This window comes from Scatophagus argus, chromosome 16, assembly GCF_020382885.2.
Source record: "Scatophagus argus isolate fScaArg1 chromosome 16, fScaArg1.pri, whole genome shotgun sequence".
NCBI lineage: Eukaryota > Metazoa > Chordata > Actinopteri > Scatophagidae > Scatophagus > Scatophagus argus.
In genome coordinates this window covers 4,394,357-4,413,391 of record NC_058508.1, presented here as the reverse complement: position 1 = coordinate 4,413,391, position 19,035 = coordinate 4,394,357, and the positions used below count along the sequence as shown (strand labels likewise).

At 39.5% G+C, this 19,035-nt stretch overlaps 1 protein-coding gene across 2 annotated transcripts in view; it reads right to left on the bottom strand.

The window, feature by feature from the left end:
• Positions 1-19,035, bottom strand: part of LOC124073755 (vesicle-fusing ATPase) — a 34,183-nt gene that overhangs the window by 9,602 nt on the left and 5,546 nt on the right. For both annotated transcript variants that reach the window (XM_046416214.1, XM_046416215.1), the window contains exons 2-8: positions 6,046-6,131; positions 3,745-3,844; positions 3,598-3,637; positions 2,565-2,731; positions 2,360-2,467; positions 1,270-1,345; positions 700-855 (exon numbers count right to left, since the gene is read on the bottom strand). In XM_046416214.1, the coding sequence (XP_046272170.1) occupies positions 700-855; positions 1,270-1,345; positions 2,360-2,467; positions 2,565-2,731; positions 3,598-3,637; positions 3,745-3,844; positions 6,046-6,131 (733 nt within the window). The remainder of the gene's footprint in view (positions 1-699; positions 856-1,269; positions 1,346-2,359; positions 2,468-2,564; positions 2,732-3,597; positions 3,638-3,744; positions 3,845-6,045; positions 6,132-19,035) is intronic.

Here is a 19,035-nt window from a genome sequence, read left to right as displayed (position 1 = left end):
GACAGGAAGGAGGAAGAAGAAATGGTAAGAAGAAAAGATGGGGGAGAAAGGAAAGATAAGAGAGGGAGAAAGGAAGAAGTCAGAGAAAAACGCAACAACAAAGCGTGTGTGTGTGTGTTTGGGGGGAGGGGGGGATGGACGGATGGACGGACTAACATATGCATGTTATAAGATTTTATGTGGTCAAAGCCAGAGGGAGAAGAAGCTAATAAAATGAAACATAACACCAGTGAATAAATGTGTGTGTGTGTGTGCGTGTGTGAGAGAGAGAGAGAGAAATAGCTGCTGTTGTACTATGACCAACCCTGTTTCCTCTGTTGTATTACTGTATATTACATTTTGCTGCTGTGGGGAATACCCAGTATACAAAATGACTAGCAACTTTAGGTTATTCAAACCAAATGTTTGTCCATATACAGAATTACATTTACTTTGAAATAATAAAAATAATGCTTAATTTAGAGTAAAACCCAAAAGCAAATCAAAATACCCGTATTACATATATGTCACATGAGGACTGAGAAATTTCAGACCTCATGAATACAAAACAAAACAAAGACATGATGGCAAACTGTCTCGTAAAATAAAAGGATGATGTACATTGACTAAACACAAAAATAACCAAAAAACAAAGGCAGTTTTGCCATAGTAAAAATATGAAAAGTGACAATTAAGTTGAGGACAGAAGGGGTTTCTCACCCATCTGCTCCACAATGTCTGGAGGGAAAACTCTGGAAGCAAATGCTCTGCGGAAAATGTCGGAGAATTCCTTATCCAGACCTCCAATTCCCATCTTCTCAAAGTTCCAGTCTGGGTTAATGATTGTCTGTCTCGCCTCCTTGGTCTTTGCCTTACCTGTTAAAAGACATAAAGAAACCACTTAACCCAAAAATCACAGCTTCTGAGGAGCTCAGTACTTTAAAGAACAAAAATGTCAAAATCATATTGATTAAAAAACATAACAAATAAAGCCAAGTTGGTTCCACAAGTCTTTCTTGACAAGAGGGGTGTTACGATGACGTGATTTGTGAAAGATGGTGCAGTAGTGAGAGAACACTGCTGTGTCCTTACTGCCATCCTGTGGAGGAAATAGATAAGGAACTGACTTCACAGGGATGGCTTACAGCATTGAAGTTCTCACTCCTTTAGCCCCTCCATTTATTTACTTCATTTATATTTTCCTTCTTTTAGCCCTTCAAAATCCAGACCCTGAGGTCAGTAAAGCTTTGGGAAACATCAGCTACCTGCAGGAAGAATTAAGGCTCATACCAACAAGTGTGAGGGATGAACTCTCTGCCTTCTCAAAAATCACCTGGCTGTTGCCCACCATGAGCCCAATGTCGATCTGTGACAGAAAACAGAGTTACAATCAGCAAAGGGGCATAGAATATGCTATTCATTTAGCTACAGGCCGGCGTAACGGTGTCAAACAGGATCATATCTTCAAGGTAAACCCTGTGTTTTATTCATCTATTTATTAAATTGTACATGTGTGGTGATTACTGATGTCCTCTGTCCTCTATGGTCGAGAGGTCATCCGTCAGAAACACAAAGGATATATTTTCTCTGATTGTCCAATGATTGTATAAATATTTCTCCCCATGTCCCGATAAAACCTTCACTGGGAGAAGACTCCTATGTACATGCAGAATATTAGTATGCTGTGACCTATGATACACAACGGTAAAAGTGAAGGAATGCATTCTGAACGTAGAAATGCAGCAAAAATCCAACAATGCAAAAATGCCACAATTATAAAAATGTACATTTACAGCATGTGCATTTTAATGCTTTCACTTTAACTCTATGTGTATGTTTAGGCAACTTTCAAAAGTTCCAAATTTGATATGGCATTTCTGCTGTTTCTATTTCTATCTTTTTTTAACTGCATGCATTACTTTAAGCTCTGAATTTCTTCATCTGTAGCACATTTAATTTCTTTTCCTGCTTTCCCTCTTGTATAGACAATCGGGATGTTTCCCGCATGTGAAGCATCCATGTTTTATTTTTTCCAGCATTCCGTTTTTATCTCTTTTATCTCTCTCTCAATGTCTGCGCTGCAGTGAATGTTTTGTCCTTATGGGCCATCACATAAATGTGTATTAATGTCAGATGTGTTTATATGAGGGACAAGATTAATCTTAAATGGGAAATTATTTATTGATCACAAGCCATTATAGCATGCAAATTTGTTTTACTGGTGACTCGTTTTAAATATATTAAGGCCATCTGTCTTCTTCTGGTCCATAGTACAGTATGTCAGTAACAGTTTTGAGATGGTACAGCGAACTTGATTTTACTGGCTCTGATGACAAATCTCAAAGCGCTGAAAGCACAGCCTGTGCATGCAGTCAGGTACCTTCTGTTTCTTCCCTGAGGCTGGTTCTCCTTTGAGGATGCTGGCATCCATGGCCTCGATGTCCTTAACCATCAGGCCAAACAGCTTATCGCAGAAACTAAACACAAGCTGAGAGACGGAGAAAAGCAAGATCAAAAAACTTGCAAAGATTAAACACTTCTCTGTATTAGCACTGTACGTGTTTGCATATCTTGAGAATCTGAACCTGCTGGGTCACAGAGAAGGCCTGGTTGTTGAACTGTTGGATAAACTCCGCAGCCATCTTGTCTGAGTCGTAGGGGGAGGAGTCGGTACTCTTCTTTTGCAGGAAGTCAATTTCGATTGTCATGGCGCCAATGCACTGCTTGGACTTGTCAAAGTTGTAGTTGGACACTGAGGGGACAGACAGTGGCAGACTATTCTCAGACAACACAGACCACAATGGAACAACGAGAAGCACCTGAACAGGAGATAAATAAATGCAACATTTCAGATTAGACTACAGTTTGAAGGGTGACAGACTAGGACTGGACAAACTGTTTGAGGCTGATGGCGGCCAGTTTGATGACAGGGGATACAACGCGACGGGGGATTTGGGCAGCACGCAAAAACAGGGTGTGAGTAATATTTTCACATCTTACTCAGTGAGCTGAAGATTTATTTCGACCAAACCAGAGGTGATTATAGAAGGGTGTGCTGAGTTTGTTGAGTTTTATTCCATTTATATCCTGTTCAAATGAAAAGTGTTTTACGATGAGCAAGGAAGTTAACCTCATCAGATGAGAGAAACTTGAATTCTGGGGGTGTACGCTTGTAGTTTTCTGTTTGATAAGGACAACAGGTGTGAGAATATTTACTTTCTTTACATTTTGCGACTTTGTTTTGTTTACTTATATTACTAAATGCTAAGAGAAACTAAACAAACTCGCCGTTCATGCACGTCTACCAGCTCATGTAAGTGCGTACTCAGTGATAACCTGCTTTTCACTGGATGTGGGCAGGTTGACGCTCCTCTTAGTCCTCATCCTGAAGCTGTTTATCTTGTAATTTAGAAATTAATGTTAATGTAAGTTAATGTAATCCATAGGCCCACTGCATATGTGCCTTTCAAAAATGGAAAGCTTGACAGGCAAACTATCAGAGGAGGGTGGGGCTTAGTGAATGTCAGTCACAGCAAGTTTGCTTTCCTTTTCTGTGTTACACCCGTAGAATAGCTAACCGTTATTTGAAGCAATCACACAGAGGAATGTTACATATACCTTCCACCTCCTGACCAATGGAGAGGCCGGCCCATTTCCTCTACGAGAGAGATAAGTGAAAGAGAGACAAGGAAAGACTGAACATCGAGCCAACAAGGAGTAATTAACAATGTGTGTGTGTGTGTGTGTGTGTGTGTGTGTGTATACCTGCGGGAGGCTGAAGGCGATGCTTCCAGGTGCCACAGTGTGGTGGGTCTTGACTGTAAACACAAACTTGTGGTTGGGTGTGGTCTTCACAGTCACGTGTCTGCAGAGACAGGAGACAGTTGGACCCTGGTTATTCCATGTGTTATCACCTCTCCTTTAGGTTAAAGGTATACTATGCTACAGAGAGATGTTCTTACAGTACTGAAGGTCAGGAGTTGAGGAACAAACACCAACACACTTCACACATTAGGGCGTTTGGAGAACTCACAGCACAACTTAATCAGAATCAGAATCAGAATCAGAAAAGACTTTATTGCCATGTAAGTGAAGAGGTTTCACATTACTAGGAATTTGTCTTGGTGATTGGTGCATACATAGAACATAACAGTAACATATAATTGAAGAATAAAATAAAATAAAAAATAAAAAAATAAAAAATAATAAAAATAAAATAGAATAAGGTAACACAAAATAAAATTGTGAAATAAATACTTTACTGGAGGTAGTTCAAAGTAAGGTAGTGCAGGGTGGAGTATAGTGTCAGCCAATTTCATGGAGGCACAACTGATGAGCTGTGATTGGTTAATCTCCAGTGGTTACCAGGATACGATTACCATAAACCATCACATAAGACAGCCTGGTTCCAACAAAGCTTGTCATGTGAGTGTATTAAAAACCTTCCTTCCTCCTTCCAAAAACAAAAAATCTTCCAGCTTAGGAATGCATTACATTAAAGTGGGAATTTTACACCTGTATTATAAACGTTCGTGTTTTTTTGTGTGGAGGCTACTATACAAATCAACATCAGTTTTCAACCTAAAAATCCCATTTGGACTTATTCCTACCTGAAAAGAGTCTGCACATTATGCTACTGGCAGCACCAACACCACTGCCTGGTGGCACTGGATGATGAAGACAAGGCTGCAGTTGCCATGGCAGCAAAAATATGGGACAAACTCATAAGTCTAGAAATTATAACTGAGCATTTTAGTGTGCATCAGAATTTACACTGTGGCCTAACAGGACCTGCTCGATTGATTCGATTTTTTCTTTAAGGTGTTTTGATTTTTTAATTGTTTCATACTTACACAGCAATGCTTGTGAACATTGCTGCAGCAATGAGCATGTGACACCCCTTCTGAAAAGCCACCAGGAACATGATGACCATTTTTACATTTACATTTACATTTTTTTGTTGTTGCTGGAGCAGCTTGTCACTCCTATGCTGGATTCAGAGCACCTGTTGACAAAACGTTGACACACGTTGACAAAATTGTTGGGACTCCTCTTTTAATGAAGGAAAAACCCACAATGGTCACTGAATTAACTGACAAAAGTAATAATAAGTAAAAATCTACTGAAAATTTAAAAACAAACTAAGGAAACAGGCCAGGACAAAAATGATGGCACCCTGAGAAAAGACTGAAAATAATTTGACCATAGGTACATGTTAAAGTAAGGTGTGTCCTCTAATTAAAACAAACTTGTAATCAGTCAGTCTACCTATTTAAAAGGAGACAAGTGGTCTCTGTGCTGTTTGGCGACATGGTGTGTACCACACAGAACATGGACCACAGAACGTGAAGGAGAGGGTCATCTCAGGAGATAAGAAAGAAAATCATAGACAAGCATGTTAAAGGTAAAGGCTATGAGACCATCTCCAAGCAGCGTGCCAGCAGCCAAACTCCCTCCATGTGGCTGCAAGAGGAGAATTAATAACAAATTTTTATTTATTATTACTTTTGTCAGTTTCAAGATATTTCGGTGACCATTGTGGGTTTTTCTTTCATTAAAAGAGGGGCACCAACAATTTTGTCCATGTGTGTATATATGCACTAGGGATACAAGGGAAATGATGTATACATGCACTTCAGCATTAACTGCTCTGAATTTTATCACATCGATATAATCGTCTCTGTTTACTGGTCAGGGATCAGACTGGAATATGCTCATATGGGTCATTTTAAAGGCAATAACAAACAATGTATTTTGAGACCTAAAGTTGTTGTTTTTTTTTTTCCTCCAAGTGGTGAGATGAAATATTACACTTGGTGAATCAGACTGTTCTTACAGCTTCAATTATCATTAGTACAATATCCAGTGAAATAATCGTGATATGCAATCATACTGAAAGCTGTGCAGCCTGATATCAGGTTATTATTATTATTATGTGATCTTCTGGATGAATGGTCGGTGATAAGGTGGGTGGATGGATGGGTGTTTGGATAGATGAGAAAATGATTGGAGAGATGCCTGGGTGTGTGCCCACGCAATGATGACTAGGCGATAATGACGACTCACTGTCCTGACTGCAGATCCTTCTCGTTCACCACGGCACAATTAGTCAGCGACAGCTCATCTGTCGGGCATCGCGCCGCTTGCATGGTCTGCGAGCAGAAGAAGAAGAGCAACGGTTACAACATACTGAGCATGAATGAACATTTTTATATTCCAGTAGAGAAGTTTTTTTAATGTTGTAGTTGTTATCGATTGCTGAACACAAATTCTGAGCAGGCAAATCATTGGATCAGGAGGAAAAATGAACAAAAACCCACTTTCACTAAAGCTGTTGTACAACTAACACTAAGGTCATCAGTTACGTTGGTTTAATGTTTTACGTGAAATGTTACTTGAATATTTGAAAATATATAAAACTGGGGGAATGATAAACATTTACCTTGAATTCAATTTTTTGAAATATAAAAATTGTTTAAGGGAAATGGTGTTATGTGTGAAAATTCTTCACACAAGGCTACAGTGGGTTTTTAAAGTTGGAACTAGCATGGAAGAGCTGAACAACCCTGAACTATATCAATATAACTCTTAGCATTAGCACAGACAGAAAAGACTATATTACTGAATATCTATAGGACAACATTCTAGTTAACCTCAAAGCCAGGTTCAGCGTCTGCAGTCTGTCAAAAAGAGCAGTAAGCAGCTTCAGGAAAAATATAACCCGCAATGAAATCAAATTCATCACTTTTTGCAGACAGGAAGAGAAAAATTAATACTGGCAAAGTTTCAGCATTAGCACAAGAGGTGATCAAGCAAAGATGTGATATGGCTAATAGCTTTATGAGCACCATAATCACAAGATGTCTCCAAAATTAACATACTCCGTTCAGCCTCTTCTAATTCATAGACATGATGGAGATAAGTCCATTTTGTTCTTTTTTATTATCTCTTCCCTGTACCCTCCTTATTACAAAACTGTACTATCATTTCTTATCTTTCAGGAGGCTCCCGCTATTTCGCAGATATGTTTCAGTTAAGGTTAAATTTCTCCCAAGGACACGCTGGTACAGGATACTGGTACACGAATCAGCAGCGAGGTTCAGCCGATGGAGAAATTCCAATGCACATTGCTGCAGCCTGAGTACATGAGGTGGTAACCATGGTAACTGCATTAAGCTATCAGGCTGAGCGTGTGACAATATATCAGGCTTTGCTGGTGATTGATTTATCATGGGCTCAAACAGTACTGTCCCTCAGAGGCAGCAGTGGTTACTTTGCCACAAATTGTCGTTTGTTCCAGCGAGGCTTTAGTGCAAATACATCAGCCCTGTCACTTTGGACACACTAACAGATTAGTCCCTTAGTCTGTCCTATTTCATCTGAGTTTCTTATGCGATATGACAGTCACACACTGGTGAAACTTCCTCCCTTAAACAAAATCACATGCTTTCAACCCTGACACACCTGATTGGATTTTCCTCTGAAAAAAGGAAAATAACTTCTGTTGAACAACAAAAGAAATGCGACCAGGATCAAGTGACTAATAAAGTGACAGTAAATGTAATTTATTTACTGAAAGCTGGATTTAGTGTTGAGTTACTCTTCAGAAGGAGAAATGTTGGGCCACCTCAGAACAATACTGCCTAAGTCTCAGTCGTGACTATCTGTCTCCAGAGGCTTATGTGCTGTTTTAGATACTTTGTATAAATAAATGAAGGAATTCTGATTGGATGTGCATGAAAATAACTTTAATTTTGTCCATTTTAAAGTTAGTGAAAAAGTAGCAGCTTCAGCACAAAACAGTTAAAAAACTACTTAAATCCCAGTTTCACCAATGATGGATTGATGCTCAGATAAGGTATAAATGATTCAGTGTCTTGCTCTGTTTTTGGTCTGCACTAACTCTTAAGGGAAATATGTGGCTCTTGACCTGCTAAATGGTTCACTATGTTCACCAGCTAACTGCTGCTAACCATGCGTGGTAATATACTGACAGTTGCACGCTGTGGTTGAAAATAACGCTGCGAGACTGAACTAAAACTGCAGATTGAACAGCTAAACAACAAGATAAAACACTCTAAAGCTCCATAAAACTGAGGGGAGCTGCAGACAGAGGTGATAAGGCTCTGTAGCTTCATCACTACGCAGTGTCACAGTTTTCTCTATTATGTCCCGTTTGAAAATTCCATATCATCTGTTTGTATGTTCACAACCCAGAGTCAGGTAAGAGTCATGTTACAAATATCCACCACTGTCACTTTGTTCTGCAACTTACAAAGCTGCATCCTCTGCGACAGTTTCAAATCAGCATTTATTTCTTTTGATCTACTGCCAAAATAGCACATAAATGCAGTTATTTGTAGCATCCAGTGTCAGGCCTCCTCATTGGGAGAGCAGCTATGGGCAGAAAACAGAAACTGTTTCACAGGCCAAATACCAGGCCCAGATGACAAGCAGAATCTAGTTACCACCCAATTTTTATGCCTCAAATTCTACTCAAATATCATAATCACAAGAGTAACAAACAGACAAAGATGTTCTTACTGTTTAGGGGGTGTCAGGGTTAGGGTTAGGACTATGCTCATCAATTATCATGTGTGAAAGGAAACAAAATGATCGCTGTATCCTGAAGCTTTACACTTGGCAAGACAGAAAGAGGGACATACCCAATGACAAATGAGCTAAAAATAGAAACTTTATGTAATGCTGAGCACACTAACTGTGTATTTCTACATAAGAAAATGAAAAGATCCAGTCTTCTCATACATACAGACAGGAAAGGGGAGGAAGAGCCACAGAGAGACAAACACTGCAGTGCTGGCATTGTGCCCACATCACCTGTTCCCCTGTAGTCTGGCCAGGCAGAGGTGAAACGGAGCAAGACCAACGTGTCGAGAAAGCCTTAAAGGAGTCTTTCACTCCAAATAAACATCAATGCATTCCTTTCATCACGGTCACAGGATGGATATGTGATTCTGTTTGGATTTTGGAAGCATTCGGTGTTCTTACCAAACATCATACACCTCAGGGCTGGAATACAACACGGGCAGTACAATCCAAAACAACAACACAGCCTCAAAAATGTGAGCTGAGTTGAGTGATGTCCATTTTACTCCAATAATATAAAAAGAATTACCCATGTTGATTAAGTGCAACATCCCATAACTCTACTTTCATCTGTTTTTGGTCTTCATCTGCTAAATGTTCCACAGTGTTCACCAGCTGGTTGCAAACTTTGTCTGTTTGGCTGCTGTTTGGTGCTTGACATGTAGCATGTGGGGAGTTGATCAGAGCTTTTACATCTGCCTGCTGCAGCTGAAGGCTGATGGAAATAGCAGCAGAGTACCAAAAATGTAAAGTTGCCAACCATAAAGTCAAAACACTGAGCTGAAAGACACTTCAATGCTCTGTAAAATGAAGAGGCGCCGAAGAGTTGGGTGATGCTTCTCTGTGGATTTGTCCCTATGAGTGACCATTTTTACATTTCAACTAATATGAACTATTGATTAGTGCAGGTTTAGTTTCCCATTTGATTGCATTACCGGTTAATTAGGCAAAAGTCCTCAGGAGGACTCAAAGATATCCATGTGGTCATTCAGAATATAGAATTTAGGTGTTTGAACATATCAAAAATGTCTATGTATTTTTTCTATTTTTACACAGGATATCAATGCTTGATCATAAGACTTAGATCCTTAACATGTATCAGGACAAAAATATGCAATTAATGTATTTCTTGATCAACTTTCAATCACAAAATGTCTTAAGTATTACTCTGACTATATTAATATGTAGTTCCAGGTATCTTCAATATTCTAAATGTGTACAGTGTAATTATTACTCATCAAAATTATTTTCTGAATCTTAAGTATTCTGTTTGAAATGGTAAGCCTTGGACAGGGAAATGAAAAAAAAGAAAAGTTTAACGGAACAGAAAAGTGATACATGATGAAAAACATTTTGTGGTAACAATGATGGGAAATATTGCTTTCAGCAGGGATAGCAAAGAGGCAAAAGGAATCGATATGGATGACAGAGAGGGCAGTAAAGAGCAAAAGCATCATAGCTTGCCATGATTATCAGCAAATTGTATCCCATCTAGGCTACCCTAGAAAGCATCTGGGTAACCTAGAAAACAGTGAATATCAAGTGCAGTAACATGGTTTATTTAAAACCCACAGCAACAGCATTGATCTACTTAGGATTGTACACTATATGAGAAATACAGACAATTATGGGTCTGTTAACCCCACTATACAGGGCTCACATATTTCTGTTTAAACACACACTATGAGGCTTTAATCAGCCATTGAAGAAGTAAACCTGGGATGTGGGATTATTATGGGTTAATTATGGGATACACTAATTGTTCTGTGGCAAAATAATCCTGACTACAACATCCAATAACTGTATTTTTATTGAGCTTTCTGTTGCAACTCAAGGTCTTCATCAGCAATTTGGTTTCATGTGATTCTACAGTCAGCGGACAAACAGAGAAAGATCGAGGAGGTCATTCGCATCCAACACCAAAGGCTATCTATCACACAATTGAAGTTCCATAAGTAGATCACGTGATGACAACTGGTCGTTTTATATCGCTGATGAAGACCCTAAGAGGCAGTCACATGGAGGAATGGTGAAATCTTCTAAGTGGACTTTTGAGTTTGGATCATTTTGCCACAGAACTGGATTCCAAGATCAAGAATGAACTGCTATACGCAAAATACAGTCCTCCTGATTTGATGGTTTCAGGGACTCACCAACTGCTCTTGACTGATTTTTCTTACTGGTATGTTATTACTTTGTGATAAGGTGTGAATTTACAGAACGTCTGTTTGGGTTCACATTATTTGCAATTCTTCCCAGCAGAAAAAGAATGATCCAAAATGGACTTAGAACCAATTCTGCTCTTAAGTAGGACTTCACATATAAGTAGTTATTTATAAAACTTCCCTGTGACACGGAAATGATCTCGAAAGAAAGTCTAGACCGGATGCAGGTGATTTTCCTGTTGTTATGAAGGGGTATTGCAGTTTGAACTTCTGTTCTGTTGAAGTTTACACAAGCTTATGAACAATGTGATAGGAATTATCAATTAAACCTCGGAGGAATTCGCAGACCTGCAGTCATTAATTTTGGACACACTACATCACTTAATCCTCTCACGCTTTCTTTTGAATTCTTTTTCATCAGCCACAGTTAGATGGTTTTTCAGTCTCCTTTACCATCGTACTCTTGTTTTCCAAATAGTTTGATTTTCTCTTTTGGTCCATGGCTGTTCCTGCCTAAGCTTTCACTTATTCTGGCATTATATAAGGGGAAACCGTAAGACAGGTGCCATCAAAATCGCTTGATTTGAGATTCATAGCTCACAAGTGCAAAAAGTGAAAAATGGGATTCATAAAGCCTACCTAAATTTCTCTATGCTCAGACTATTTAAGAAATCTTATGTAAGCACACTGTCGAAATCTATCTTAAAATTAAATTCAAATATAAATCCAAGAACAATTTTGTAAGTGTTTTTGTTTCTTTAATACTTCTTTAAATTAAGCAGGAAAAGTGCAAATGTATGAATGTCTACATGTCTTTTCACCAAGAAAAATCACTGCAACTGTCATGATTGTGCTGACCACAGCCTCTGTTGTCTGTAAGGGAGCAAACCTTTACAGCTTTCAACAGGTCAAATGGGTTTTTATACTTACAAAATGAATTTTGAGTGGAGTATCTCTTAAAATAGCTTACTGCAACAGCTTCATTGACTGAAACAGCATTATTACCAAATCTCTCTAATATCAGACACACGTTTATGACCTTAGATGTTCAGTAAACTTGGCTAATGTGCTATTACATCAGTATAAGGCTTAAGCTTTATTCAGAACAGCTGCCACCTGAAACAAAATGGAAAAAATCCATTTCGTTCTGGGCTTCAGAGACTATACATTCTGAGTTGTAGCACGACAGGGGAGGTAATTAATGGATGCTAATGACACAGCGTTTCCATTCATTCAGCATGTGACACCACTTTGACATTGCAGCTCAGTCACTGGTTGCAATAGTGCCAGACAGTCTAGGGTTGCAGCTGTTTGGTTGCCTGTCTCCTGAGGTGCTAGCCAGCTACCCAGCCTGCAGCAGGGGGCCGGAAGCAGTGACGCACGTCCTCTAGACAACCATCTCCACTTAGAGAGCCACAGACAGATAGCACGCTATCGGGTTAGCAAATATATTCCACATGACGAGGGAGATGGCAGCTTGTTTTGAAGGTTGAACGGGTGTGTATCCATACATACCTTGAAAAATATTACGACCTTGCGGGCGCCAGCGTAGGCAAGCAGAGAGGAAGGACAGAAGACAGTATTTGAGATGGGGTGGGGGGGGGGGGGGGGACTTAGAGCAACAGGCTGCTGAGGCTGAGGTGCGAAGCAGCGGTAGCTGAAGACAGATGCATTCATGTTCCATTCACATGTATGGATAAATCGTGCAGGTTGCATTCGCACATACACACATACACATGGAGAGATCACCTGGGAAGGTGTCAGGTGCATGCAGGCCAGATTTGGAGTTTGGCTGGATTGTGTTTCAAATCATTTTTCAAGCAGAAAACATTTTCCACATTTTTCTGTTACAAATCAGACCACAAATCTGGCAGTGCTATGATCTTGTGATTGCCATGCCAAGCATACATTTGTCATGTTTACCATCAGGCTGCATCTCTTCCCCATATCAGAAAGAAAGTGCCAACTATCTTAATGTGGTATAAGATGTGGATACAAGAGAATGGGATTGGCTGACTTTCTTCTCTTATGTGGATGTTAATTGTTAATGGATGAGAAGGGAGATGTCATCAATGTGACCATGTGACCATACTGGGAACGGGAATGATATGCCCTTATGGTCATTTAATTTCAGATTTCATTCACTCAATAAATTTGTCAATCATGGATGAATACTTTTCAAAATGTATAATTTGTGAAACTGAATTTAAATCCCTAATGGTGTAGGAAGGACAGTGATTGACAGCAGTGCTAGTCGTGTTAATGCTTTGTTTTCAGTTGATCATTGTATCATTAGGACAGGATCAGTTAGCATTAGCCAGCATGCTCAGACAGACAGGACATCACAGGTATCAGGAGAAAATACATGAACAAATGGTTATGTTAACATCAGTTGTCTTGCATGAATACCCTGCCTGTCTTCCTGCTCCAGTTTCTGATCAGAGCTACTTCTACCTTTGACTCAAGCTCTGAGCTTTCTCTGACAGCTCGTTCATGAGGACCAGCAGAGAAATACAACAAGTATCCTTGCAGGAGCAGAAAAGCATGGGAACAAATTCTCATTTCCTTTTATAGTAACTCTTATACTTGGCACTATTAGCTTGACAACAAATGACATTATAACATCATTGACCTTTTGGATATAAAATGTCATCACTTCATTTTATCCTATTAGACAACACTGTGAAATTGATTTAAATACCTTATTTAATTAGGCTGTAAAATGCTCAATGACCTTTGATCGCCAAAATTTAGTCACGTTATTTAGGAGTTCAGGTGGCCATATGTGCCACATGTAATTCCCTCAAGGCTTTGCTGAAGGTTGGCATGGTGTGGAGGCATACACACAGATCTTCCAGGAGCTCACCACGTCGTATGCCATGGTGTCCTCTGTTGCACATACCGTGCTGGCAAACACATACACATGTTACACTTATGTGCCGGAATGACCTACCATTTGTGTGGTGGAAATATGTGCTTTTTTATTTCTCATTTTCTATCTTATAATCATCATGCAGCTTCATCAGAGGCTCGGCTACGCTTTGCATGGTGAGATATAGATCACAGCCATTTAGAAATGTGGAGTTAATTGCTGTCTTCCATCCTTCTTCCTTCCTTTTCTCTGTTATTAAAACATTTACAGTAGCTTTTTGAGAAAGTATGCTGCGACTGCAGTCTGGCCGGTGTGATGATAAAAGGCTTGGACTGTCTCTGTGTGTTTGATTTGCTTAGAGAAAATACAGCTTCAGTCATCGTCTCTGTTTTGTCTGGATTGCCAATATGAGAACATCAATTGTCTAAGGATTTCCTTTGAGTTGCTGCTGGTTCAGGTGTTTCCTAAACTCCTCTCAAAGCTGCTCTTGTGTAGCAATCTCTCCATATTTACTGTAAGTTAAAGTAATGTGTGTTTAAGAAAGCCATTTTTCTGCAATCTCTTCAGATGTTTGATTTCTGCCAAAACACTATCTATCATATCTCTCCGTTTGGCTGTTTGGTTCTCTCTCTCTCTCTCTCTCTCTCTCTCTCCAGTTCCTGTCTGGTGAGAAACAATCTCTCCCTGGACCTTCTATGAAATGATTCTGGTTCACTGTGTCACCTTCATCTAATTAGTCATAGCATTCGTTTCAGCAAACATTATTATCTCCAGCAAAGATTCATCATTTTAAAACCCCAATCAATTTTCTCTCCCACCTTTTTAATCACTGCCTCCCTCCCCTGAGCCTGTGGCAAATCTACTGTATGATCTCCGGTTTCTTCGCTGCATTATTCAAAAAGCGTTTCCTCTCGTTTGACAGTGTGGCGTGCGTAAAACTGTAGAAGCAGGGAGTGGCCGGATAACGGCATGGCCACTCCCTGCATCTCCCCTCTGTCCCTATAAATATTCCTATTATTCCAAGCTTGCCATTAAATTATTTATCCTGCTGTGCCTCAGAGGGTGTATCCAGTTAGATGTCTGCACTGGCAGTCGATGGCTAATGAAGCTGCTGCTGCATTACAGCAGAGGGTTTACGATATCGACACAGAGGGTAACATGGTACCTGCTGTTCCCTGTTGAGCTGGACTGGAAATCCTCAGCTTTTACCAGACAGTCCATGTTACCAGTCTAAACATACAGGAATACACCATGTAAGCAGAATGGATGAAAATATTATTAGAAGCAATTGGCAAGCCATACTTTTTAACGCCTTTATGTCTGACCTCTCACTGAAATTGAAGCTGCGCTGATCAATACTTCTATAACATTAACATACAACAGTTAGTCACATGACTGAGTGTAATGTAAAAGGCTTCACTCGTAGGGATGAGCCTGCAGAGAACTTAAGACAGCTTGGCAGCATTGTCAGCTCCAAGGAGCTTCCTCAGCTTATTGGTTTGGTTTTACGACCCACAACTTTACCATTTGGGTTAGTTAGCGAGCAGGTGAACACAGTTTAAGAGCCAGAAAATGGAGTTAAATAGAGTGAAAATTGAATTTTTGTCCAACAGGTCACCAGAAACACAACTGCAAGGCTACACTGATGCTTGCCCCTTTCGCTAACATGTTAGCTATATCACTTTTACAAGTATGTGACTTTTGGCTTATTGGTGTTTTAACACACAATCTATTTGCAACATTGCATAACAAAATGAAAAATGAAACCACACAAACAAATTAGCTGTTCAATTGTTTTGTTTGTTTTTTTTTTCATTTCAAACTTTCTAGAAAAATACATAAATATATTTGCAGGAGAAATACATTTAAGTATTGAATACACAATCAGTTGCCAGGCTGTAGTTTGGTGCTGTTACATTATGTTGCATCGTATGGAAAGGTGTCTCTAATATTTTGTCAGGACCATTTATCTCAGGGAGAGTGGAGTACACAACAGAAACGCCTCTCACTATAATGCAGTTCAAAAGCTCAACAAACTACATCCTCCAACAGTATCACACAGTTGGACCAACAGTTTCAACATATTACTGAACACTGTAACCTTCATGAATGGAGGATTTATTTCATGTCTGTTGTATCAGACTGCATTAAATGATCACGTAAGGAAGTTCTATTATTGGAATTTTGCCAAACAATGATTTGGTGTGACTGAAGATGCAAAGCTCTTGCAGAATGTGATTACTTTCTCACATTCAGGGAATTTATGGGAAAGCAGCATACAGAGACACTCAACCTTTTCAGTATTAGGAAATGACTTACACAAATTTGAAAAATGAAAGCTAAAAACAAAATAATGATCTGCAAGCTTTCCACCTCCATCACTTAAGCTAATGCCTTTCAATCTCTGGACTCCGTTTGTGACCTTTCCACAGAATATGGAAAGAATCAATACAAAACAAATTTGCTGCATTTGCTTTACAGCAATCAAATCTGAAACCACTGCTGACTGACTTTTGCATCCAAGTGCATGAAATATGAGGCAAGGCCAGCAGTCAATTGCATCAGCTTTCTGTGTATTTTCAAGCTTTGGAATTTATGAATGTATGGGCAACATGTATAAACACTACACTTTAAGCACAAAAAACAGGGCTTAAAAGCCTACAGATGTAGAAACCAACATTCACAGGGGCATGCGGAAACACTCCAAATCAACTTAAAAACTTGATGAGTTGCTACTCGGCATTTAAAACCAACAGACACAAATTCAATATCCGCCTCAGCCCTTACAGAGCACATTGTGAAATTAATAAGCCGACTATAAGAGCCAACTCACTTCCTCATTCAAATAAATCCCACTAAGTAATTCCTTGGCAGGCTGCTGTTAAAGACAGCATTAAATCAAGAAGGTATCAGGGCATACGGAGCTGGATTTTTTCACAGGAAGTGATGGTTCTTCCCAATTTGTTAGAGTGTCTGTTATTCAGGCACTGGTGCTGGGAAAATATTCTCCTCATTATTGTGATATTATTTGAACTATATCACCAGCCCTAAATCATCAACATCTTCTCCCCGTTTAACTCCTCAGCTGAACGTATTAGGCTGCACTCCTTCAGCATCATTGTGAGTGACAGAGAAAAAAACAAACAGGCCAACACCCACGCTGAAGTTTGCTCCTGTCTTCGGTGGACACACACGCAAAAGATGACACAAAGACACTCCCAGCGTGTACATCTGTGTATTTGCTGGTGTGTTGTTATGTTGGCTGCCCCACAGCAGAGAGTGGCTCTCTAAAAATAGTTACAGCTCAGAGCTCACAGAGGAAGGCCCTGCATCGAGACAGCCAGGGATTAACCACTACTCTCTGTCTCGCACACACGCGCGCACACACACACACACACATTCCTAGACACACCCAGTCGCATAATAAACATGCAGGTACAGGATACACACAAATACGGTATCTACAGTATGTACAGGTACTCATGTACGTACTCTAAATAAATAAAGAATCATCAGGAGACTATTGCTGCTATACATTTTCAGTGTTAGTTGTACATACTCAACTTCATTGGTAAAAACATTCCATGAAAATCTGACCAGCTAAGCCACCAAAAAAAACGTCTATCTGTGCAGAGTCATACTGAACGGGAAATCACGACACGCCCGTCGAGGTGTGAGGAAACATGCTGCATTTTAACAACATCACACAAGTGAGACAGCACAGGTACTGAGAACCACAGGTGCAATATAAATGGATATATAGAGCACTTAAATAACTGGATGATGAAAATAGGGATTAACAAATAATTTTACAAACTAATTAATAAATGGCTAAGATTTTGAAGAATTGATATTTGGATAGCTGACATATAAATGTTTGACTTGAATATTTTAGGTGGCTCTGAAAAACTGCATGAAAACAATCAATAATTTACACGACACAGACCAAATGGAACAGTGAAATAGTTTGGCATCGTCTCGGTTCCGGTCACACACCTGAGTTGATATATTATAGCTTGCAGACTTGCGAAGCAGGAAGACAGCTACAAGCTGCTCCCCACACAACACAGCAGCAAACTGAGCCGCTAGCTAAGCAGTTAGCATTCCCACAATGAGCTCAGCTAAAACCGATAGCTGTAGCTCGCTGAAGCTATTTCATGATGAGGCTTTTGCCAATAAGCATTAACTCACATCATATGAACTCGTACACAGAGGTGTTGGTTGCTTGGTCAGAGTGTGGCCTGGCTTGAGAAAACACATTTATTAATTTTATATTGAAATCTGTGATTAAAATTTTTACTCATCCCTGCAGTTTTGTATAGAAAAACTACAAATATCTGGAGATGAGTTATATTTGTGTTAATTCTTGTTAATTACAAACATTTTAATTCATGAAGACTCTGATGCTTGTTCTGATTTGCACTGGAACCAAAGAAAACTGGTTAATCAAAGGAGTGAATAAGAGAGTAAATATTTGGGAGTCATGTACAGTATGTTCATGATCTATACACCAATGTGTAAAACTAAACAGACGACTGACAGACAGATGGAGAGGTAGGGAAAATGCATGTGTTGATGCTGCTGTTGGTAAAATAGATGACAAGTCCAGGCAGGTATGGTGCAGTTTATTGATCAGGATCAGACAAAAAAACAGCTTAAAGCATTCCTGCTCTTGGGAGGGAGGGGTGTGTTTGTCAAATGTAGCACACTGTGATGCACTCTGCTACTTCTGAAATTGGGTGTGGGTGCTAAAATAGAGTCAAGAGCAGGGAAACAAATAACAGATTCTTGGCAAACAGTTATATGGTGGAACTACAGGGAAATTATAAGAGATATACAGTGCTCATTTCATCAAAGAGGAGAGAGAAGGAGACCATGGAGAAGGAAAGACATGCAAGTGCCAACTTTTGCAGCCCACTCACTTGGTCCATCACACAAGAAGACGTCTGTGACCTTTTTTTCCCCCTTCTCTGACTGTCAGAACCAAATCGCTCCAACTCTACCTATTGATTTTTGACACAATTAGATCAATCAAGTTGTCCTTGAAACACAAAGGACCTACTCTGCACTGCTGAGAGACCAAATAAACATTGACAGCAATGAGAAGAATTTCGATTCAAGCTGGAACCATTTGTCAGTGGTCTGGTGCTACATCTTCTTACTGAACATGTCCTTGAAATCTACATTTTCATTTCTGAATTATTCTGAGGCTTCACATCCACAACATGAAGCATACAGAGTCAACATAATAGTGTTTCACTGGTTATTTTCCAATAGACAAGGTAATGTGATTAGCATCCACTTTCTACTTAAGGTCTAATTCAGGCTAAGCTATTTACCTTTGACACTCTACTACTACAGTCACTGTTAGTAAAGCAATAAGCAGAATATTTCTGTCCAAAGGAAGAACTG